The sequence below is a fragment of the Papaver somniferum genome, chromosome 6, assembly GCF_003573695.1.
Source record: "Papaver somniferum cultivar HN1 chromosome 6, ASM357369v1, whole genome shotgun sequence".
Classification (NCBI taxonomy): domain Eukaryota; kingdom Viridiplantae; phylum Streptophyta; class Magnoliopsida; order Ranunculales; family Papaveraceae; genus Papaver; species Papaver somniferum.
Window position 1 is genome coordinate 133,854,700 of NC_039363.1, and position 25,722 is coordinate 133,880,421.

General features: G+C 36.5%; 1 protein-coding gene across 3 annotated transcripts; it reads left to right on the forward strand.

Moving 5' to 3' along the window:
• Positions 1–16,791: 16,791 nt before the first annotated feature.
• LOC113289389 (probable ubiquitin-like-specific protease 2A) lies at positions 16,792–23,934 on the forward strand. 3 transcript variants are annotated; one of them, XM_026538635.1, is made up of 16 exons: positions 16,792–17,101; positions 17,804–18,177; positions 18,267–18,363; positions 18,457–18,497; positions 18,999–19,208; positions 19,305–19,377; positions 19,535–19,643; positions 19,747–19,815; positions 19,975–20,106; positions 20,253–20,453; positions 20,545–20,600; positions 20,683–20,776; positions 21,129–21,219; positions 21,655–21,774; positions 22,389–22,742; positions 22,844–23,934. In XM_026538635.1, exons 1-16 carry the CDS (start codon positions 16,912–16,914, stop codon positions 23,396–23,398), a joined length of 2,766 nt encoding a protein of 921 aa, XP_026394420.1. In that variant the 5' UTR covers positions 16,792–16,911; the 3' UTR covers positions 23,399–23,934. The 3 variants fall into 3 exon arrangements, with proteins under 3 accessions (XP_026394420.1, XP_026394421.1, XP_026394422.1); XM_026538636.1 differs by having other exon boundaries at positions 17,804–18,144; positions 18,448–18,497; XM_026538637.1 differs by having other exon boundaries at positions 17,804–18,144.
• The last annotated feature ends 1,788 nt before the right edge of the window (positions 23,935–25,722 follow it).

A 25,722-nucleotide genomic window follows, 5' to 3' on the forward strand; every position in this document is an offset into this window, starting at 1 on the left:
AAAATGCAAAATTAAGTAAGAAAAATATTTATTCTTGAAAACAATGAAAATACAGAATATGGGATAAAATGTAGAATTAATGCACAAAAGATGAGTTAAATGCCAAGAAAAATATATAGAAATATGCACTTTTTAGCACTCATCACTAGTCCAGAATTGAATACTCTCAGGATTAAGCCGCTACACAAAATTACACTAACTTCGTATAGTTGAGACCAAGTAACTAACCCTATAATTCACCTAGTTCCTTCTGTATTCCCACGCCTCCAACTTATAAATAAGTCACGTACTTGGAAAAATTCCTTTGGTTCGTATTCCAAACAGTAAAGGAACAATAAATCTATTTGGTACCAACTCTATTCAACCAAGTGATATGAGTCGGACAAAGGCTCTTCCGTTTATCTCAACATAAACTCCTTCGTCAGGTCCTTGGATTTATCTTATGTTCAATCACCAAAAGTTAATCGATTAAGAATAAGCCAACAACACCTTTAATCCGAAGAACCGTGTTGATGCCAATCTACTCAATTAATCAATCCAATCTACCACAAGGATAAACCTTAATTGGATCCTCTTTTACCGAAACAAGTATTGTGCATACCAAAGATTATAAAACCCAAGTCAGATCTTCAATATCTTCTTTGTCTTCAAATCTTCTTAAATCTTCAATAAAAACCTGCACACAATCACTTGAACCTCTTGTGATCAATCACGCACAGAACGGAGTCTGTTAATAATGGATTATCACAAGATCGTCTTTAGAACTAACAACAGTCTAAAGATCCCTGTCGAAACTCTGAAATAGTTTGAGTGAATCTTATATCAGAAGAGAGGATTCTCAAGAATAAACAAACTAGGTGCAATCATATTTCAACCACCGTTAGTCAATCAAATCAATCGAAAACAAAAGATAAACCGCAATTATCTAGTTTCCCACCAACGGGTTGCGCTAGAGCTTCTCAATCCCAAAGAAGACTTTAGACTGAGCGGCTGTAAGAGATTTCGCCTAATTAGGTTAATCTCCTCTCCGAATAGGAGGCTACACCAGTAAGAACAACAAAAGAGTAAATCTGTTGTTGCGAAGGATTAGTTTGCTAGAAAGGCAAACTTCGAGTATTTATAGACAAGGAAGTTTGAACACCAAGGAATTTCCAAAACCGAAAATATTCTCAAGATATTCATTAAAGCACAAATTCGGTTTCCATAATTCTTGGAAATGCTCTGTCCAAAAATAACTATCGAAATCTCTCGGAAAATCTAGTTAGTAAATGCACATTACTAATTCTGTAATTTCCCTACAAAATGAAATTAATAACCTTAATTAAAAGATTCTTAACTTACTTATGTTTCGATCCTTGGATTCTCTTCCCTTATACGTTAAGGAATATCTTTGAACAATTAAAGAAATAAACATTCAAAGCGCACGTGTTCAAAGTTTGTCGGCATCTTAACTTTGTAAGTTCTCTTTCACACTTACAACCTTGAAAACGATTTTCCACACTTCCAAACAAGTTTAGAATTGGTTCATCTGACTTTCAAGAACTATATGATTGATCAAACCAACAATCAATCACAATCATGGGTTTACGGTTATACCAAAACAAGTTTCGGTTCTACCTCCATGTGAGTACTGTGCATAGTCACACTAGCTTTCCAAAAATTCGGTTGACTAGGTACTAGGATCGGTTCCCCACATATATATGGTATCTAACTTATATGTGTTGCACATGTCCATATGATCGGTTCTCCTTTGCCTAAAAACGTGTTGCACATGTCCATAGGATCGTTTCCCCTTTCTGCTATAAACCTTGTTGCACCCCATACAAGAATCGGTTCCCTTTGATGTACTGCAATCCTTAAAAGGATCAGTTCCCCCTTTCCTTTTAATTGGTCAGACATACAAAATCCGATCATACCACAGGTGATTACTTAAGATCAGTTTTACTAATAAAAGTTATATCGATACATAAGTCAGGCCTTTGTGAATAGTTCTACCAAGAATACAACAAGTTGTGAGCGGTTATACTCTATCACACATATTGGTTGTTCATAAGATATGCAATGAATAAAAAACCAATAACACCTGGAAATTTCCTTTTCGGTCCACAAACAAGTTTATGAACTTACTTCCTTAGAACACATGTAAACATTGTTCCCTAGGATGAAATCCTCACCTCATACCCGTACATAATCACAATAGCATTCAAATGATTATGGCGACGTCTTATCTACAAAGTTTAATGGTTAATCAATAAACCTTGTATTGTATTCCTTAATACTATGTCTATCTAGAGTTCACATATGCTTCGCAGTTATGTTCTAATATGCACGACTTGAAAGATACGTTAGGGAATGAAACAGTTCAAGTCAAATATCACTAACCTCAAGTAGAAGGATGCTTGTTGTCGTTGTAGCTCCTTGCTTATTCACATCTTCAAGACTTCGCAATACTTGTAATGTCTCATGTCCTAATACTTTCAAGCTAACCTATACGAAGTTGACTCTAGTATATAATCAAGCGACTCTTAACATGAGTTTTGATTCACTAAAATATGACAACCAAACTTGACATACCAACGCTTGGTGGGTTCAATCGAGCAATGCTCTAACAAGTGATACATATCACCATAGTGTTGTTGTCAAAGTTGTGATACAATTGAACTTTGATGTTGTGTAATAATACTATGACACTGTATATACAATGATTGAGAGCATTTGTTTTCTCATTGTTATCGATGTGTATCTTCAACAACTATGATAGAAGAGTTGAACACGTTTAAAATCATGGAGTACTTGGAAGTGACGAAGTTTCCGAGTTGTGTTGAATATAACAAGGAGACAAGCATTTGTATGAGAAGATACAAATTTTTATTTATTTTGTAATCCATATGTATTGATAGTTTTATCACTAAAATTGACAAGGGGGAAGATTATTAGAGCACTGCTCGGTCGAACTCGCATGCATTTCTTTCTCAAGCATGTTTGTCAATGTTAGTGATCAAAACTATAAGTCTTGATTTCTAGCCTATTTATAAATGTCTCGGACTAGGACATAGATTATGTAGTTGAGCATATCTTTCACGTCGTTCATCATTTGAAGATGAAGAACTACTAAGGGGAGCTTTTGGAACTTCATCGACAAAAGGTATGTGGAGACCTAAACTCATCTATCACTTAGAAAGTCTATTTCTACTCTATCTCCTATATTGAGACATAAGTCTTATTACGATATAGTTTTCTATATACACATTTGAGATTTCGAGTTGAGTTTAACTCACTTACATATTTCTCGAAATATGTGTTGGAAAGATTTCGCTTCGACCAAGTTCATCTTATATCATGTGAAAATTGCCGAGTAACATCTTACATGGTTTGTGTGATATAATAATTTGGTGTTGTCTTGGAATATTTCGTAATGATTATTTCAATAACTTGAAAATTTCTTTGATGCTAATAGTGTGTGAAAACGGCTATTGCCATCCTCTAAGAAAGTTTCAACGATTGAAATAAGAGTTTAGAATACTTAAACATTATTGGATATGTCATGTTGTGCACTCTTGCACATATGTAATCCATGTACGGGAACCATAGTATGCACACCCGTTTGCGTACCTGTTGGTTTGAGAAATCCGGGAACCTAAGTATGCGTACCCATTTGCGTACTGGCGTATAGGTTCATGTCCAAGAATTTCTGCTGGTATTTGAAATTTGCGTACCCGTTTGCATACTGGCGTAACTCAATCTTAGTCCGGGTATTTCAAGTATGCGTACCCGTTTGCATACTTGAAGGTTAAAGTTCTAAAATCTGTTTTAAACATGAACATAAACATTTATATAATAAGGAATACAATCTTTGCAAACCGTGGCTCTAATGTTCATGATTGATTCGAGTGAATCAAACCGATTTTGCTTCAATTGTGTTCTTGTATAATTCTATGAGAATATAGCAATTGAACAACTCTTTAACTAGTTTCATTTGAGTCATTTGAACTAGTTATGGTTAAGATGAATAAGGTTGATATGAGAGTAATCATATGGATAACCTCGGTTAAATATTTGTGAACCAACATGGTGTACACGTGTAGGTACGGTTACAAAAACCTAAATGAGGGTACATTTCATTTGTGTTTAACAAGCTAAGTTCGACCTAACGGTTGAAAGATATTAGCTTGGTTGAATCAGGTTTTTCATCTAACGATGAATATTGAATGCTTTGTTACCAAGGTAACTCGGATTGCAAACCCTGATTTGAAAAACTATATAAAGGAGAACTCTAGCAACTGGGAAACCTGATCCCCACACCTCCTGTGTGTTACTAGTTGCATAAACTAGAGTCGATTAACCTTTAACCTTAGGTTTCTATCGAGACCCTGTAGGTTAACGACTTCAAAGACTTCATTGGGATTGTGAAGCCAGACCCAACTATTTTCTTTGTAGTTGCATGTTCTGATCTTGCCCGATTCTATCGTATTGAGTACAATTGAAATAATTGACTCAATATTAATTTCTCTGATAGGCAAGATAAAAGTAATCACAAACATCTTCGTCTCATCGTTTGTGATTCCACAATATCTTGTTTCGCTAGACGATTAGGATTATTGTGAGGTGATTGATAATACTAGGATGTTCTTCGGGAATATAAGTCCGACTTATCAATTGGTTCTTGTTCACCTTGATTTATCAAAAGATGGAACAAAAACTCTTGGGTATTTCTATGGGAGGCAGATTTATTCAATCTATAGACTTTTTTGTGTGAGACGGATTTGTTTATCAAGTCTTCGACTTTGGGTTGTAGCAACTCTTGGTTGTGGGTTAGATCAACTAAGGGAATCAAGTGCGTAGTATCCTGCTGGGATCAGAGACGTAAGGAACGCAACTGTACCTTGAATTAGTGTGAGATTGATTAGGGTTCAACTATAGTCCAGTCCGAAGTTAATTGGTAGTAGGCTAGAGTCTGTAGCGGCTTAATACAGTGTGGTGTTCAATCTGGACTAGGTCCCGGGGGTTTTCTGCATTTGCGGTTTCCTCGTTAACAAAATTCTGGTGTCTGTGTTATTTCTTTTCCGCATTATATTTTGTTATATAATTGAAATATCACAGGTTGCGCGTTAAGATCAATCAATTAAAATATCCAACATTTGGTTGTTGATTTACATTAATTTACACTTGAACATTGGTCTTTGGTACCGTTCAAGTAACTCTTATATTCAATCGGGCTCGCAGATTTATGTTTGCTGATTGCGGATTGAATTAAGAGTTAGAGATATTAAGCTCTTTGATACACTTTACTCTAGATTGAGTTTGACTGTCTAGTTGATTCTATAGAAAGTATATTGGAGTAAGTCCTCTCAGATTGCCAAACGAATTGGTTGGTGTGGTTGTTAGACCCCCGCATTTTCAAGGTGTACTGTCAATTTCTTACCACATGGTATGTATTTTTTTTTTAATCATATTTAGTATATTCTCTATAGACTCATAGCATTTTCCATCAAATATTCTAGGGAAGCATAACAACCAAGAGACCTCTATCTCTTCAGAAAAAGATATTCAAAAAGTTTCATTCTAAATGGCACAAAAACTCATTATCCCTAATAAGTTTCTCTCTTATCTCACTAAGCCGGTATTCATTGATAGAATTATATGGTTGGTTGAAAACGATAATATTTGAAAATGGTGTATGATTGGGAATGTATGTACTGAATCACTTATTCCCTTAACATCAGTCAGAAGCTATATATGTTCTTGGTAGCCACTAGTCTAAACTCTAACCGTTACCACCTTTAGTGGATTCAGAAAGAAAAGGTTCTTATTTGTTTCTTGGATGAAGTTGATTTTTTAAGATTTAATGAGAAAATACCCTAATATGCATGTGGTTTCCTTATTATTCTTAAAGCAAACCCTCTATCTTTATAACCAAACAAATGTCAGGCTTCTTTTGCTGAAAAATTTATGTGGCTTATTCTATACAATGTACCTAATGAATGCACACATTTTGAATATCAGAGGAAGCTTACTTCTAGACTTGGGGAACGAATTGAAGTAAAACTTCCTTATGAGAATCACCCTATCAAGAAAAATATCAAAGTATGTGTGTGAATTTCAGTCCAGAAAACCCTTCCATAGGTATCCCTTTAGTCACAAAGGAAAGAGTTTAATATTTTCTAATAAAATGCAAATACTTCGTGGTTCTAGTTTGCTACTCATGTGTCGTTATTGATCACAAAAAAACTCCGTGTACTAAAATTAAACCAAGAAAGTCCAGCAAGCAGGGGATTCTAGCCACCCACCCTCTCAAAAGGGTACACCTTCTCGTGTTACTGCGTCAAGATGGATGCCACCTCAACTGGTTTCATTTTCGTCAGATTTTGTATCTTGGAGAGTTACTAATTCATATTGTTGCTTCTGTGAAAGTCAACATGAATGTTATGAAAGATACACCAGCTTTAGCAGCTTCGGATAAAGGAAAGTCCATAATGGTCGAAATATGTCAAATAATTTGGAGACAGAACTCTTCGTAGAAAAATCAACTCCGATAAACAACTCCGAAGACTCATGAAGTGGGTCAAGTTTTGGCCCAACCTATAAATCTTATTAAAAATGCCCTCCTTGTCAATTCTAATTTAGTACTCCTTCTAGTCTAAACTCGACACGGATTCCTATTCAGCTTCGTGTTCAATTCCCAATGGTCTCGGGATAAAATCAATATTCTTCTTTAGTGAAGAAATTCAAAATCATTTGATGTGTGTTGTATGTGCAATCAAATTAGTGATTTTATTTCTACTCAATTATAAATAATATAATGGAAGTCAAGTTCGTTCCCACAAAGACCAGAGAGTTTTAGTTGTTAATTAAATAAGTCACAAGGGGTGTTTTGTTTTAGATTTTTAAACAAAGTAAACAAGAAAACAAATAAAGTTGAGTTGTAAGCAATAGAGAGAGAAGATCGATGAATCCTTCTTCGTTACTAAATATTCATCAAAGTAGTATATTCATCCATTCGTCACTAATCATAAATTATCACCAACCATAGGATAACATGTACGCTTAGCTATCCTCAAAATTCTTTAAATCACTGGACAACATGTATACTTTGTTGCTAGATTCTATCTGTCTGAACCACCTTGAGGTACGTTTACAGGATGTAATTTAGTCGAATATGTTGGGTTTGTGAATTTAGGTTTGATCCTAGTAGTTGGACTCAGAACGCTCGGTCTACTTGATAGTGTTGTGTTTACACGCAATTGCTTTACAGAGTCCCTCTGCAAGGTCTCACGTTCTCTCCTTGTGTAAGGAATTATTCAACAATTATAGATATCCTAACCCTTACTAGCATTAGATTAAATTAATTTAGTTGAGCACCTAAATAATCTATCAATCAATTATAGTAAACACAAACAATAATCATATGAAGAAATCAAAACAGATTCATATACTAAATAAAATCATATTCGAAACTTAAAATTCATCCTCAATCAATAGGTGTTTATCTACTTATGGATGTAGAAGCATCTATGATATACATATAAGAAAAGTGAAGAGATATCGTTACGATTGATAAGAACCGCTTTGAAATTCTGTCTTTTGCTATGTTGTGTTGTTTCTCCTCTCCAAGATTGCAAACAATGTCAAAGGTACCTTCTTATTGTTTTGGAAGTCCTCTTATATAGTATATACGAGATCTAGGTCTTAGAATCATTCCATGACCGAGTTTTCTTGATTTAGAAGTCAAAATACGTCAAAAGGGACCAAATAACTTTGTCTCAGTCGGCATAGATGATTTCCAACAAGCAATACATACTCTAGGGATCAAAATAACTCAACTTTCTGCCCAAAACTTGCTTCATTCGACACAGTCGAATTACTAATAAGTGTGCCGACTCAAGGGGTCAAAAAAAATCGGTATCATTTTACTTGATTTTTTTTGTATCACATTTATATATGTGAAATGCATTAAGCATCAACTAACGAATTCCAGGATTTTACTTCATTGTGCATGTTTTACTGCATAATGGATTGAACAATCTAGACCTCTCTACCAAGAAAACCAGGCCTAAGACACTTTTTCCTTGGACCAGGACTATTTCCACTTGCACTTATGATAACGTTATCAGCAAATCTTACATCAACCGATCCATCTAATCTATAAAACCCAATTTTACCAAGACTTCCACCAAATGAACCAAGAAATGTAGCATAACCATAACTCTATAGAGACAATCCAACGCGACGATGTCATTTTAATCGACAACCAAGTCAAAAGAAAACCTTCAATTTAGCTAGTGAATGACCTCGCTGATCACATACGCTATCTCTTCAAATGCTCTCGGGTTGACTAGTTCCTTGACATCCGGTGGTTAAAATGGATCATATGGGGTAGTGGAAAAACTTCGTTACTGAGGAATCAAATCGATCAAGTCCTTTAGTTGGGAAAGGTGGAGAAAGTAGGGTTATGTCGGTTGGGTTAGTTAAGTCTGGATTTTCAGGTGAAGAAAGAGGTTCATTGTTTGCTATTCCGCGAGATGCCGGAACTTATTTGAATGTGAAAACTCTTGCTTTTTCTATCTTAGTGAGTGAACTTGTTTATGCAACATTTCGTGGTGGAATTATGTTTCTTAGGTCAGATGGACCGGGATAAGATTTTCCATTTTCTATGGGGTGAACAAAGTTCGTTATAATATAGTTCAGTTCAGTCCTTGAGGGATCAGAACATGAACAAGATTAGGAATGCCATCATTAAAGAAAACAGAGTAATTCTGGCGGATATGCATTGTGGTATATCAGTTCAATATTATAGGTCGGTGTTAGAGACTCGGCTACCCAGGGTCGGTTCTTTCGAACTTTTTCTCTTACAATGAAAGTGTTTTCCCGTGCTTGTACCACGTCTCCCAAATATTGTCAGTACATATGACGTGAGACGATTCAACCTATCAAAGTCAGAATAGGATCAGGTCTTTTGACGTCTCGCCAAAGTGCCGGTTTTCCATTATAAATTGATGAACAAGAGGTAAAGTTGGTCAAGGTGTCACAAAAGGATGTGCCAACAAGCAATAACTCCTACCTATATATAAAGCCGTTGCGCGTGCTATCTATAAAAAAAATGGACCGAGTAGTAACTTTTTTTTCCAACACGTTCGTGTACTTCGAGTCATAGAGAGAAGCCGATTCCTAGTTATTCACATGTTTTCTTTCAGCTAGCAAAAACAGTTAGGAATCCATGTCAAAGAAAGGATATTTTCTGAATCCAATGACTCACTATAATAATTCCCAGCGTGCATGCATGTAACTGACTGAACATTGCGTTCTCTCCTATCTTCAGACAAGAAAGCTTTCCCGGACCAAGATTTTCAATAGGCTCTAATGTTAAACCAGTAGTGAATGTTCTCATAACCCGAGCTCTTGTTGTCAAACTTCCGGATGATGGGTTGAAGGTTGCAACTTGAAGAGTCATAGGAGTCACACTCCAATGGCTGTAAACTGATGCAACTTGAAGATCAGGAACATGAGACTAGTGATTTTAGAATTGGGTTTGCCCATCGATGGTCAGGAACTTGCTCCGAGTTACCTTTCTCCCCATTAGAAATTTGCATAAAATTTATCTTGTGGGCGGAAATACTTAGGTTTGAGAATCCCTTAATTACTCAGGCGTGGACCTCCATTAAAGATATTGGCTAATCAAAGGAAAGAACTCAAGTTTATAGAAAGGGTTCTCACTGGCATGCACTTTTTTCTCGGTTTTTGGTCTTTAACTATGGGATCTCTACAAGGCTGTTATATAAATTGTGAGGATTGAAGGATGGACATGAAATAAGGTTATTTACTTGCTTACTAGTTCTACCTCTCGGACTACCGAATACGATCTAATACATACCAGCTAAAAATAGGGAGGGCCTCTCTGTTGGTAAGCGCGACGACCCAGAGCTGGTAAAAAATGATGATGTTTATTACAAATCATCTTTCGAATGGAGAGCATTAGTTGGAGTAAACGGGGAAAGGGGGATCCGTATGAAAAATCTATATCATATAGAGAGCTCCTCTGGTTTGGAGGTGGCTTGGATAAACGAGTATCAAGAGTTCGACTTCCGGACCTAGTCCTCTTAACTTCTCGGCCCTTCATGTTATTGATTTTTTTCCCCAGCATCAAAAGTTCGGCTGATATTCCGCATCGATAGGCACGTTTGAATTTAACAAAAGAGAGGACCCGAGACAAACCACAAAAACTTCTCATAAAGTTCAACTCATCCCATAAAAAAGGTCTTGTAATAGGACAATTAGGGTCATACACAATAGTTAACCACCATGCAAATCTATCACACTTGTTAGTGAAAAGCAGTTAAAAATTAAAGCTTCCTATCTCCGATGTATAGACCTCAAATATGTTTTTTTTTTCCAAAGACACAAGATACCTCTTTTTTTATAGGTTTTGTTACACCCTATATTGACTTGTGAGCTTGATAACTGAAATGTGAGAAGGAAAACCGCTTTGAAGCACTAGATAAGAGGAAAGATAAGAGACTAATTCATTTGCTGCCTAGACCTCCTCGAAATAATATAGACAGTTAAGAAGTCCATTAATACACCAACATCAGTTGCATGACTTTATGTCGGTCACCCTTTAAGAAAATTTGAAGAGACAAAAGAGAAGTGACTCGAGAACTTTCTTTGTCAATTCGAGAAAGTGACTATCTATGTAATTTCAAGATTTGAGTTTTGGTGACCTGTGATACCTCGAGACGACGGGTTTATATAAAAAAAAAAAATTATGTGAGAGGCTTCCCGGTTCTTGCCAAACTGGTAGAGTATCGGTGATAAATGAATTCCTTAGGAAGTTGGCAAGGTTCTTACTCTCAATAATAATCGACGAGGGGAAGGTAATTAAGCTTATCTCTAATTGTAGTGTTTTGATAAAGACGGAGAGAAAAGATTTATAGCCACATGATGGTGTAAAGTTAACCAGACCTGTAAATGTCATTCTCTTTATTCTACGTTTTTTGAGTCACCCCGTATATTGGACTAAATTCACATTTTAATGCTGATTGATTCCCAAAATGGGTACTATTTTTCAGTGACGAATCCAAAACAAAATATTAATGGGGGCACAATTTATTTTCGAAGATCATCGGTAGCAGTGTAATTACAAAAATGATGATATACCGGTATCATAATAATCTCAATTTCATTGATCAATAAAAAAAATGTACAGAATTAAGTAATTAAAGAAGAATAAATGAAAATTTTGAGTAACCTTCGGGGATGAACTACTTAATTAGTTAATTTCATTGCTTTTTTATGTAATACACGTAAACCAGAAGTTACCACCACGTAAAATGCATAAGTAGTGGACAAATTTGATCGTTGGCGCCGGTGCAAAATCACTCATGGAACTCGCAAATTTTGCAGGCAGGTAGCTTCAAAACAGTTAAGGCCGAAGTTAATTTATATGCACATGAACCGCCTTTCTTCATTTTCCATTAAGTGATTATTCTGCACACAAGGAGAACTAAGTCGATCACATTTGGAGGAGTTACAAGGCTAGGGAATGATGAGTGCTAAAAAGTGCATATTTCTATATATTTTTCTTCGCATTTAACTCATCTTTTGTGCATTAATTCTACATTTTATCCCATATTCTGTATTTTCTTTGTTTTCAAGAATAAATATTTTTATTAACTAATTTTGCATTTTTAGGTAATAAATAAAGTTTGGATGAATAGCGGAGCGGAAAAGAGCAGAAAAGTGGTGAAAAGCCGTGAGGAATTACACAAGGAAGCCGCGAAGAATGTTGTGCGCAAGACCAGAAGGCTAGAACTGGGCTTGAAGAGGAAGAATTGTTCTTAAAGAAGATATGGGCTTGGCATACCCAAGGCCCAAAACCCTCACCCAAACCCATTTCCAATATCCATACCCGTTTCCCTTTATAGACGTCAGATTGGATCATCTCAGCATCCAACGGTCGCATCATCTTAGTGCATCGAAATTTAAAGCTCATGTCAAACACTATAGCACCTAACTCCATCTTGAGCCGTCAGTTTCGTTGTACTTCCGCATCCAACGGTCGCTTTAAGCTTCCTTCCATCTCGCTGTTAGATCGATCCATCACCTCCACATCCAACGTCTCATCCTCGCTGTACATCCAACTTGTTGTCCCCGCTCAACACCGGAGCACCTAACACCTATACCCGTCAGCCAAACAGACCTTACCCAATTTTCCATCGACCACCTTCTTCTCCATCTTCTCCCCCATCCCTCTGCAACAGATCCACCAACTCCATCGCTACCACACCCTCGTCTCTGCCAGCCACCAAATTCCACCAAAGACATCATGGCTCCTACCAACTGAAACCCACTCTTCCCCTACTCCTCTAGCTTTCTATAACATCAATTCCTCGATCTTTTCCTCTCACAGGAACCCTAGGTTAGGGGTTGATGAAATAGATGAGCTAGAAAAGCAATTAGGGCATGGGAAGAACAAGAGAAGACGCAGGAAGAGGAATAGAGGCATGGGTGAAGAGTCATAATCATTTTCAGAGATTAGGTAAGATTTTTTATCAAACCCTAATTTTTCTGACATTGGGGATTTTTTGGGGAAATCGATTGTATGTCTAAATTGAAGTATGGGTCACGTAGTAGGGTTGTTATCAGTAGATTAGGTTAGCCATTTTTGATTTTAATTGTATTTTTCAGCAAACTCTAATTTTGCTGATGTGGTACTGATTTGGGGATTCTTTGATTATAGCTTGTATGTATAAATAGGGGTCTCTGGGTGTTGTAATGGGGCATGCCTGGGCTAGCCAGTGCACCACCAAGAGGACTGGACTAGCCAGTTCCTCAATTGTTCATGTCCTGTTTTTAGTTCAACTGTTTTGTGTTATTTTCAATTGTTTTGCACTGTCAATTATGTTCTAACCTGTTCTGCTAGGGTTGAGATGAAGCCCTAGCTTATTGCTTGTTATTCATGCTCTTGTCAGTAGCCATGATGTGTGTAAATGCTCATAGTGAAACTCCATCTTAGGGCTTCAACACTAGTCTTTCACATTGGATGTCAGACATCCATTGTAGTTAGAATCATCTAGTGTTGCTGAACTGCAACTCATGCTTAATTTTATATATTGTTCTTTTGATTAATTGTGCTTTAAACAGACAGTTAATACTTAGGGAAGATACCTTAGTTGTGATAGGAGATTTCATATCAAAATGACCCTTGCTATATAGAGGATTGACATCCCTCTTGCTGGTGGTTATAGAAAAACAATGTTACTGTCAGTGATGAATAATCAGTGTGAGTTAGAGGTGGATTCAAAAGCCCTAGCATGTTCCTGTTTACTTGCTTTACATTCTACTGTTTTTCAGTTCAGTCACTGCCATCATCTCAAGTGTGTTTTAACACAACCAAGACTCTTTGTTACAACTTAGTTTTAGTGAAATCTTAAGCTTCAACTACACACACCTTGTCCCTGTGGATCGACCCGCACTTGCACATTAGCTACATCGACGCCGTGCACTTGCGGTATTAGTTTGCAGGTCTTTTAGAAACCTACCAGGGAACATGATTTTTGCTCCGTCCATTCGATTTGGATGACCGAGAGAAATCTTGAAATTGGTCGGAGCGGAAATGACCAGAAGCTAAGAAACGTTTTTGTTACTCTTAACCTTTGGTATTTTGTAAAAATAGGAAAGTGGTGACTGCATTCAAGGGAGAAGCAAAGTGACTTGGTGTTACCAACATAACTAAAAGTGGGCGTTATCGAATTTATGAAAAGAGAACAGTTAATCATTTTTGTTTCTTCTTCCATGAAAATGGAATCATTGCAGTCGAAAGTCAAAACTGATTAGTCTTCAGCGGTTCATATCGTACATTATATCAAGTCCTAACGAAATCACCTTGTTTACGGTAAACTAGGAATTGTTTTCAAGCGATCCTTAATTTTTGAGTAGTTTATTTTTTCGTGGATTTTGATAAGGAAATAAGTCCGAAACTATTCAAAAAATTTCTATGATTTTGCACGGATAATTATCTTAAATACTGCGAGGGCAAAACTTGATTTCAGATAAAAACTACGGACGATTTTTTTCTTTTCAGAAAAACTTGTTGGGGCCAATGATCCCACTGGCCCCACTGTAGATTTGTCCCTGCTATTTTTCTTTCCTTTGAAAAAGAGGAATGGAACCTCATGCGATATATTGATAATTACAAGGTTGATACAGTTATAGATATAGAGATGGTGTAAAATGGACTTAGCGCATTCCCTTTCCAAATGTTTTTCTACGACATTTTTATTACCAGAAAAAAAAAAAGATCAGCTGCTTTCTTAATTTTTTTTATCTAGAAGTTAAGACAAAATGCATTTACTTTGAAGTTAATAGCGTGAATAATTTAATTTCCAAAATCATTACTAAGTTTATATATATGTTCTCTTGTTTGGGCATATCTTCCCATAAGTAACTTTAGAATTGGTGACGAATCACTTTAGAAAATGACTTGATAACCACTCCATTCAGTTTCCCATCGGAAGGAAGCTTTCGGGCCTTTTTCTTCTAATTGTTCTCTTGTGTTGCAATCTGCATAGGATCTCCTATCTTCAATTGTGGTACATGTGTAGTCAATAAGAGTCAGTCTAACACCTGAAGTACTGACAGGGTTGTGCACTGGCAATACTATATTTATTCACAAGCTCATGTAAGTCAGTTCTTTTGCCAGTTCTCTATTCAATATATGTAAGGTCTCATCTTGCATAGGATTGTAGCATAGGGTCCGCATAATATTATATGTTGAGTTGTTTACATGCATCAAGCTATTAATGAACCTTACTGTATTCACACTGTTTTAAATTGTTTTTCGGAAAGTATACTGATAAGAATCCACGGGTAGAACTCATCCCAAAAACCGGTCTATGAGTTGAGGGTTCCCATGAGCCCTTTAAACACCCCACTTAACCTTGGATTAGGTGATGTGGGACTAAGGACCTTATCATTCCACCACGCTTCCAAACCAACGTCCACGTTGACACTATGCCCATACACAACACCACTCTATCGACACTGACCCGATGGCTTAACCCCACCTACCAGTATTCAATGGGTAGACACCATGCCCATATACAATGTACGATGGCTTAACCCACCTACCACCCAACTTAATCTAGCCTATAGGGTTGCCTTCGGTGGAGCGGCTTGGGGCGTGATGGTTGGCTCTGATACCACTGATAAGAACCCATGGGTGAAACTCATCCCAAAAACCGGTCTATGAGTTGAGGGTGCCCATGAGCCCTTTAAACACCCAACTTAACCTTGGATTAGGTGATGTGGGACTAAGGACCTTATCATATACTCACACCTTTTTTTCCAAATATGCCAACTAATAAGACCACATAATTTAGGCCAACCTAGAATACATTTCCCTTTGTTTTTATCTTTGGCCCAAGAATTTAACCATTCATAGAAAAAATGATAGTTTTCACTAACATGATTCATATCGTAATTCAGATGCATCCATACCTGAGTTGTAAAGTTACATTCAAGAAAAATATGGGTTAAAGATTCTTCACCTGTGTTGCATAAGCAACATTTTGTATCAATTTGTGGGAGAATTGTAGCCATCCTCAATCCTGTTGGAAAGATAGAGTATACCACTTTCCATATAAAGAGTTTAACATATGGTGTTGTGTTGAGACTCAATTTTCTTCCTCGTTCAGTTGTAATATCATTTGAATTATTTATTGAATCATAAAGGGAGCACACAATGAATTTACCTTTTGTGTTTAAGTTCCAGTTTGCACTATCTTCTTCGTCGTGTATTGAAATGTTTATTTGCATTATCTTTCTATATTTGATCAAAGCAAGCATGTAATTTATCTACATCCCACTTTTTGTTTTCAGTGAATAAGTGTCTTACTTTACTTAAGTTTCCAGTGTCTGTTTCCGATTTGGTGATAGGAGCTATGGTATCCGGAATCCACTGAACCTTCCAAATCTGGTGTGTTTGACACATTTGTAGCACTTACCGTGCTCTGTACGGGAGAAAACAATAGTTTCTAGTAATGACCAAACCCTCCTATCTCTCCAAAAAGAATAATCGTTTTTCTTTGAAACTAGATTTTTCTAAATCTTTTAGATTTTAAGCCAAATCTGTCAGATTTGGTCTGAAATTTTCAGATCTATTGACAAATTTGGTTATACATATTATTACTATTTCTAAGTATTGAATAAAATTATCGCTATTAAGCGATTCTAGGGTTTGGAAATAATGTTTTTAGTTTATTTTCAGTTGATTTCGTTGCTAATGGCTTATGAATGCCAATTAGATGTTTCTAATAGCCATTTTGGCGTTTTTATTGAATGGATCATTCATATCAACAACATCATCGATGACGATTTACCAGAAGTTATCAAAATTTTCCAGTTACGGGAAGAGCAATGGCTAGTAGAGGTGATCGTGATAACAATGGGCTGCACAAATTACTCCTTTTTGGGACATGTTACTCTTAATGAAGAAGAAGAATTCAAATGGCAGAATATAATTTCATATGTCATGTTTCAAATATCTGTTTCATCTTTGAAACGAGATATATGTATTTTATCATTGTTTTCATCTTGTTATGTTAATGAAATCAAGATGTTTCCTTCAAAAACAAACAAACAAACAAAAAAAAAATGTAATGACCAAACCATCCTCGCAAAGTTTCCCAATAAGTCTACATGTCATTTCCGATGATGTAAATCCTCGTAAGTCGTACCGGAATTTTGTTCGCCGGTTTCCAACACTACGTACCATGTAGGTGTCAATAGGGTGTGCAATTTGCGTCATTGCCTTTTCAATTTTCTCTTCCCGCGATCTCTTATTAGCCGCTGAATATTTCTCCCCTCGATCATCAAAACTAGGGTTTCCTCGAAACTGTTGGCTCAGTTTTGAATGCGATGAAGAGGAAATCATCTGAGAAAAAAGGAGTTGATGTTTATAGTTTTAGCGAAGATGATGGAAAGATAGAACATGAGTCTAAAACAAATATGAAGAAATACCAAAATTCTTTTATAAATTTCAATGACAAAATCAAAAAAGCTAGTAAAGAGACTTCCCCAATCACCAAGTATACGTTTCTCCAAGCCTGTAAGTATTTGTGTTGATCTCTTCATCTTCGTTGTTGTTTTGTCCGATTAATGTTGTACGGAATATGAAGAGTCAGATGATTGTATGCTTAGTTAAGTAAATCAATTTGTAGGATTTTGTAATGCGTTTCACTGAATGTTGGTATGCATTCGTACTATATAGTTCTAGTGTTGTCATTGTTATTTGTTGAAGGTTCTCTTTTGAATTAGGGTTGGGAGTGATAGTTATTATCAGATTAATTCGAGATTGCACTTCCAAATATGCGAAATTGTTATTGTTAACTTAGTTCATATCAACACAGTTGATCAGATTATTAGAAAAATTTGAGGGAACTGCAAAATTGGTTAGGTTTTTTGGTTAACCTGATTCTTATGTATATGGAATGTTATGTGGTTTTTAAATGTTTGCTTATGTTTCCATATGTTTCGGTGTGGTGTCACAGATTCTAGCTACTGTTTTAAATAATTTATTTAGTAATGAACTATGAAAAGAAATTTCCATCGCAATGTTTATCCCAAATACTCTCAAGTGGTATGAAGGGGTAAGATAACAGTGCACAGTGTGGTTGAGATGCACGCAAGACTTGCACGCATAGGACATCATCCCCTTATGCCACTTTGTTGGAGAAGCGGGGTAAAGGGATGAGTTAAATAACATGGTTGTCGTAAATAATATATGTATAGTCTAACTCTCACAATGTAGTTAGCAGGGAACCCAAGTATGCACAAGTGGGAACCAGTGAACCATCAATTGTTGAAGTCGACTCGAGTCATAGTGGTCATAAAGGCAGAAGAAAGAGCAATAGTGGTGACAAACACGAGATAAAGAGTCTGAAGGCCCGTGCCACATTGAGAGAAGACAGTTTCACTAAAGAAAGAATTTTTGGGCTAAATGATATTCTGGTAGCGGATACAAGCGGTAGTGGACAAATTGTTCTTAGTAGTTCAGATAGCGATGACTCTGCAAATATCTTTCATGAGGGTTCGAGCGCAAGTTCGTGTCAAGTGAAGGACTTGAGTCTTGGAGTACCTTCGGCTGGGAAGGTACATACCATTTCACCGGACCTTCCATCTAATGTACAGATCCTTGACATTGTTTGGTTGTTATGTTGAAACTCGGGTTGTGGAAATGCACTTAACTTGCTTTTTTATTTTGTTTGAGACAGCTGCAGAATGATTCTCTAGAAGTGATGTCAGATGACGAAATATGTATTAAACAAAGCTCTCCACAGATTTGTTCTTCTGTTATAGGAGAAAATGAAGGTGTCCCTTCTATCAATATATGATCTTTTTATCATTGCACTTTGCACTTCTTTGTTCTCAGTAGGTTATTTTCTGGAATTTGAGGTTATTTAGAAGACTCTTCTTCAGATCACAATTCCAGTGAATCGGATAAGGTAAGCACTACTCAAACTGTTTGTTTCATATTATGTTAGCTATTTTGATGATCAAATTATATCTCCTAAGGTATGAAATTCCCCATTTCTTCATGCAAGCATTCCTCTTTTTGTTAATAAAATCTATTATGTAGATGAAGTAGCATCTATGTAACATATTAATCTGAATGTATGAAGAGTTCTTTTCTGGTCTGCATGGACATCTCAATATCATGGTTGTGAGAACATGTCCAAACACATTGGCATGTGTATTATGTCAATATGGTGAGAACTTTACATGTTGCTTATATAGGAAAAATAAAAAATGTTTTGTTCTGTGTGTAGGACCAAAAGTTTATAACCATATGAAGCACTGAACCTCTGTTTATGACTTCTTTATCTTTTCGAAGTAGGCATTTCCATTGCACTCTTGTTCCGCCCATCTGAGCTAATCAATGCCCTTCTGCTCTTTGAGTGTAATTGTCTAATTATTTGACCGCTCTTTAACTGTGATTTTGTCAGGAAAATATAAATATGGAGGTCACTGTGTCCCCAGATTTGCTGAAATACGAGGACAAACATGGGAAAAGAACTTGTTCGGAGTCTTTGTTAACTTTTTCTCACAGTTGCATTAAGCTTGAGTGTACAAATTCATACGGAAAGAGGGAGTCATTCAGCTCTGAGTGGGCAATTTCTCAGGTTTTTAGTATTGAGAGTCAGTGGTTCTCACCGGTGGGTTCCGCCTCTTTCCATATTCATAAATTAGTTGTTAATGGTTTGCTGAGTGTGGCATGTCTGACTTGTTTTTGGTTCTGCGTCTTCTTTCAGGTTCAGACGGCTCTCGTTAAGATATGCATAAGGCCAATTACTGAGAAGGATGAAGATGTAAACGATGATCCAGGTTGGTTTGTAGTTCCAGGTTCTTCAGTTGGTGTCATTTTAGTTTACTACATAGGGTATGGAGGAAACTAGCTTGAATTAGTTTGATTCAGTAGCAATTGGGTAAAGTGGCTTAGTGTTTGTCCAACGCTAATTTTCATGTAATTAAATCTATCCAGGTCTTTTGGAGTTACAGTTTGCAGTTTTTGACACTTGTTGGCTAGAGAAACATGAGAGAATTTATTCACTGGATGCAAGATACAGGGCCCTGTGGAAACTCGCGCTTGAGTGAGTTCTTGGAATTTGTTGTTTTTAGGTCCTGTGATTATCTGGTGTTCTTATTCAATTTCGTTTCACTCAACGTTTATTGATAAAAATCTTCTTGTTTCAGTAATGATACATGGGAAGTTGGTTTCAGTGGGGAAAGCAGCTCATCTTCTTCAAAACATTATAGTCCCAAGTTAGTCATTTTTTTTTTAACCTTGCATGCTGAATATTGAGCCACATATCTCTGGCTTATCCATTATCACGTGGCTCATGTTTCCATTTTCTCTGGTTTTTGGTTCCATAATGGTTCATTTCGTTGGTATTTTAACTGATTAAATTTGTAAACTATCAGTATTGATGAGCACTTCGAAGGTGTTATCTATCCACAAGGCGATCCTGATGCTGTTATTATTACAAAGAGGGACATTGAACTATTACAACCTATGAGATTCCTAAATGATACAATTATCGACTTCTACATTAAGTAAGTTGAACTCTGGAACTTATGGGGATTCCTTTGGTTGTTACAATCCTTCAGGCATAAATTTGTGTAACATTTGAAGCATGTGTGATTTGTTTCCATTTCTTATGTTCCGCAAAGCTGTAATACTGAATCTTTAACAAGTGCAGATATCTGAAGAATATGATTCCACCAGAGGATGGGCATAGGTTTCACTTCTTTAATAGTTTTTTCTTCCGGAAGCTAGCTGATTTGGACCAAGATCTGCCTAGTGCTTATCAAGGTAGGGAAGCTTTTCAGCGTGTTCGCAAATGGACAAGGAAAGTGAATCTGTTTGAAAAGGATTACATCTTCATACCCATAAACTTCCAGTAAGAATTTATCATATAACACAGTGTTCAACTGACTATGAAGAAAATATTTCTCATTTTTAAAGCGTTTCCCTCGCATCTTGATTGACAGTCACCATTGGAGTTTAATTATCATTTGTCACCCTGGTGAAGTGGCTAAATCAAAAGGTAAGCTCTTCTTAGATATTGTGTTATTCGTCTACATCTTGTTATTATTTCATCTCATTTATCTCCTGTTGCTTTGTTTTAGGAGAAGATGTTGACAATCCTATTAAAGTACCATGCATATTGCACATGAATTCTATTGAAGGAAGTCATAGGGTAATCATGAAAGTTATTCAAAGGTAATCCCTTATATCAATTCTAATTGCAGGCTTTTGAAAGCCGTAATTTGTTGATGTTGTATTCTGCTATTAAGTTGTAAGCAGTTCAACCCTTATAAATGAAAATAAAACCAAGTGTTCTATGTGGAATTTTTAATTTTATATAATGGTGTTTATACTGTTTTAAATTGTTACAAGACCGAATTCTGCTTTCTGATTCTCAATGCTAGTTTCTTAACGTGGTTGAAGCATGCCTGAAATTCTTCGTATTTGATGATCAAATCTTTCACTATGAATATTTTGGTTTTTTACATGTTGAAGTTTATTTAATTAAGACTTTGACTGTAGTACTTTATTTTTATTGAGAATACAGTTACCTCTGGGAAGAGTGGAATGAGAGAACAGCAGGAGCTTCGGAAGATTGCTTGTCGAAGTTCCATAACTTGCGATTTGTTAATCTAGAGGTACCGTCTGTTTTTCATTTTAGTTTAGTACTAAGAACAACCAATAGGTTGTGAGCCTCATTCAATTTTTTCTCGTATGAGAACATAGATTCGACTAACATGTTCCCTTGACTTTGTACTACTATGAGCAGCATCACAACTTATTTGATTGGATAATTCTCACCTTGCTTGTCATGGGTCAATATAAAAGCATACCCAATTCCATGAATTGATTTCTTCACTTCACTTTAAAGCATCAACTTTTATTTATTTATGTATTTACTACAGAAAGGTAAATAACATGGTTTTTTCTCACTTTCTGGATGTGCATCACAGCATCAGTTGGCGCAGCAGTGACACACATATGGCTGTGGCCTCACTGTTTTCTTCACTTTAAAACATTTTTTCTCCCTGAGATGTAAATGACATGGTTTTTTCACTCTTTGGTTGTACCAGGTGCCGCAGCAAGAAAATTCATATGATTGTGGCCTTTTCTTGCTTCACTATGTAGAATGCTTTCTTCAAGAAGCTCCAGTTAATTTCAGCCTTTTCGACATAGCGAAAGACTCTACCTTTGTGAGTAATTTCTTACCCTTGTTTTAAGTCACGGAGAAAAAAAATCCTTTCATTGGCCATGTTACTTAACTGACTGCTTTCCTGGAATCAAATCATATGTCCAGGATCTGCCTTCATGTGCATAGCAGCATAAGTAAATTTCAAATCATATGAGCATAAGTAAATTATTTATGACGATGCATGAGTTTTCCTATCTCTTAAATTTGCTTGCTGTATGCACTAAGAGGTCATTCCTCTTTCAATAAAGTGGGTATACTATGTATCTCATCCTTTATTATACGGTCAAGTTATTAGCTGCCATACGGCAAACAAACTTTGTAAGATTACTCATAATGACAGACCATGGTTATTCAGTTAGTAAAGTTTCTCAACTCAAAATGATGGTGAACCAGAACTGAAGTTATTGTATAATAGTAAGGTCCATGGTAGGTGGAGTCGTGCATGATTGCAAGATATAGTGGCCTCATTTTCGAACTAAAAAATGCGATGGTTTAACCGATGGTTTTGGAGGATGCAATGTTTTTATGTTCACACTGACCCTTATACGGTTCCTCACTTTTACAAGTATGTTGTGTATTCTTAATTGTTTATGCATAGTGATCTCATCTTTTCAGCTTAATGTAAACTGGTTTGTACCTGCGGAGGCTTCTCGAAAACGATCGGTTATCGTTGATCTAATCAATGAGCTTGCTGAAAATCGTGGTAGGGGACACACTGCTACAACTAACAATGAGCAGCATGACTTACCAGTAGGTAATACGGAAAATGACTCTGGGCAAGATCGTGGGATAGCATTGGTTTCTGAGGCTGGCACCTCGGGAAGAACTTTTCATGCTGATTCATCTTTTTCCATTGCCGGCCTGAGGATTGAAAATGAACTGCGGGTATCCAATGCAGGGTCTTTCACCGAAGCAGAGTATCAAACTGATTCTTTTCAGCAGTTAAATGGTATTGCTCCACTGTTACAGGTATTTCACCTTTTCTTTGTTTTGCCAATTGAATGCAACCCTCTCTATAACTAAAGTCCTGAAAAAGGAACCGAAGGTGACTAATGCATTATGAAAAACAGGAAAATGATGAGCAGATTGCGAATGCACCACCTGCTGAAATAGATTCTCAGCCTCTCGAGGTTGCATTATATGATGAAGTAGAAGTGTCAGTGGAACAGGAAGAAGACGAAAATGAAGGGTACAACATGGAAACCTCTAGTTTGGGATCCCATGATGAAATTGAATCAGGCACAGATTTGCATCATCTTCCAACTAATAATTCAAAAGAGCAAGAAGTATCAGAGAAACGAAGATCAGTGTCTCCAGAAGATGGTAGGTGCATAGTGGGAAGCCCAGCTGCAGCTTCATCTCATGAGAGGCCAGAGGACTTGATAGCTGAAGATTCTCAAGAGGTGAATACAATGATGGTTGAGAATGTTAGGTGCATGGTGGGAAGCCCAGCTCATGAGAGGCTGGAGGACCGTATAGTTGAAGATTCTCAAGAGGTAAATATGACGATGGGTGAAAATGTTGTGTGCATAGTGGGAAGCCCAGCTCATGAGAGGCTGGAGGACCGTGTAGTTGATGATTCTCAAGAGGTGGATATGGTGATGGCTGATAGCGTTCTTGTGTAAATAAGCGAACAAAATTATATGAAGTATACAGAAATGCTCTATCTTTAACTCCCAGTTCTGGTAACCCTATCTTAAACATCTGTCTTTGTTGCAAGTTGGCGGGGAAGACGCTAATCATTTTCACTAGCTTGTGTGTATAGGAAGCAGCTGTGGAAGTATCTTTCGGATAGCAGAAACCTAAATTTTCTTTTGCTGATTCCTTTGTTGGAATGTGGAATTCTTTGGGTCTGTTTCTGAAAGGTAAAGCTTTTTTGGGAAGGAAACATCAAGTGAATCCTTAATTGGTGAGTCCATGGTTCAGAATTGGTGAACCATATTTTGACGAGTCACAGATTGACAATATCATCCATTGGAAACCAAAATATCTGGACCCCTAATGAAGTTTTTGTTGGTTTTCATTGGGGGCCTCTTCCTGTGGCAGTTCATTTTGGCTAAAAGTCTTTTTAGCTCGGTGTATAGAAGTTTTCTTGAGTTTAAAAGCTCTCTATGTAAATTTGTACATTACATTCATTCTCTAATACTATAATTTTGTTATTATGGAGCAAAAGAAAAAGAACACGACACACTATGTCAAATTAACATAAACCTCCTGATGACTGAAGTTAAACCAATATATGTTCTCTCTGTGTGTTTTTTTGCTGGTTCAGCGACCCAGCCTTTACATGCATATTCCCCTCACAAAGAGTGCAATAAACTAGTTAAGTATGTTATATGATGATGTTCAGTATCTAGTAATCCGTCCGTTTCTTTCTGAAAAAGAGTTATTATCACTTTTTCAATCTGACCTATTTTTATGTTAAAATGAGAAAAAAAATGATAGTATTTCTTTTCAAGAAATAGAAGTAGTAATTTTTATTTGCATGACCTGCATAAGTCCTGCATCACACTCGATGCAACCTGCTAAACATTATCGGGAATGTTAGTTTGCATGACCTGCTTCATAACACAGGATGCAAACTGTAGTTGCAAGTTTCCTCACAACCACATTCCACTATAATTATAATCAATATTAGGTAATTATCATTAAACTCTTCATTGATTATCAAGACTTAAGTCGGTTTACAAGATGGATACAAGTATTACAACAATCTTACTTGCTCCTAGATTTACTTTCTCTTCCCTAATTTCTTATCTAACACTCACCAAAAGAACCCCTTCCAAGTAGTAACCTCTCCTCTTTATATAAGTGTTTACATAGTGGATGACAGCTAAGAGATCCTTTATTTTCGAAATCTTTATGCGATACACTCGCTCATGTACAATCACTCGTTCTCGCACAGACCATACTTCACACAGATCTCCATACTTTACTCGTGACTTTGCTGACATCATCCGGTGCGTCATCTCAACCTTGATGTGTGCGATCTCCCTCGTTTAAGTTATATAGTCTTCACTTCGCATACTTACTAGCATGTGCGATATCTCACTCCTACATTCTGCCTCTTCTCATTTCGCTTATTCTACAGAGTGAGCGATATGAGAAACTTCCACCTTATATTATCGCATATGCTTGTCTTTTCACATTTTACTCTTCCGACAATTTTACGGAATCCAAGTTTATCTATTTATACGTATTGATTTTCTTCCTTTTTACTGGTTCAACCTTTTGCAACCGGTCATATTTTTTTACCTATTTATTGATTCTTCGTGGAAAATAATCCTTTCCTCTTTCTTTCATCGTCTACATTTTTCTTTTATTTTCTCTCTTGCCGTTGTTGTACCTTTTTGCTGCTGTTGTTTTATTTCTGCTACCTGCTACTATGAATCCCGAATCAAAGTTTGTTTTCTTCTATCATGATTTATTGATTACAACTGTTACTTTTGGCTAACCCAATTCTGATACTGTTGCAGGAAAAGTTCTTCTCTAAGTGCTCTTAGAATAACCTCTAAATCTTCTTCTGGTGTCGAGAGTAAACAATCACATAAGAGGAAGGCTTCGCATAACAAAGAAGTAAGAAATACCCAATTTTTTTAGAACAATATTGTTTCCTCTATTTATTATCTATTTTGTTTTCGCATACTTTCAATTCTGAGATGGGTGATGCCAAAGGACCTAAAACTAAGAAATCTCGCAAGCTTACTGTGATTAAGTCGAACCTCTATATTCTTGATTTTAATGTCGGAGATGTCACCCCTATAACAACAGTTCAACCGTTGCACACAAATTCTCCCGTTACCCCTGTAACAACTCAAACTCCTGAGGCAAATATTTTTATTTCTCCAGTTCAAGCTTCTGATGTGAATGCTTCTGTTACTTTTGAAGAACTTATTCCTGAAAAAGAACCTGCTGCTGATCAAGGGGTAAAAAGTGCTTCTACTATTGC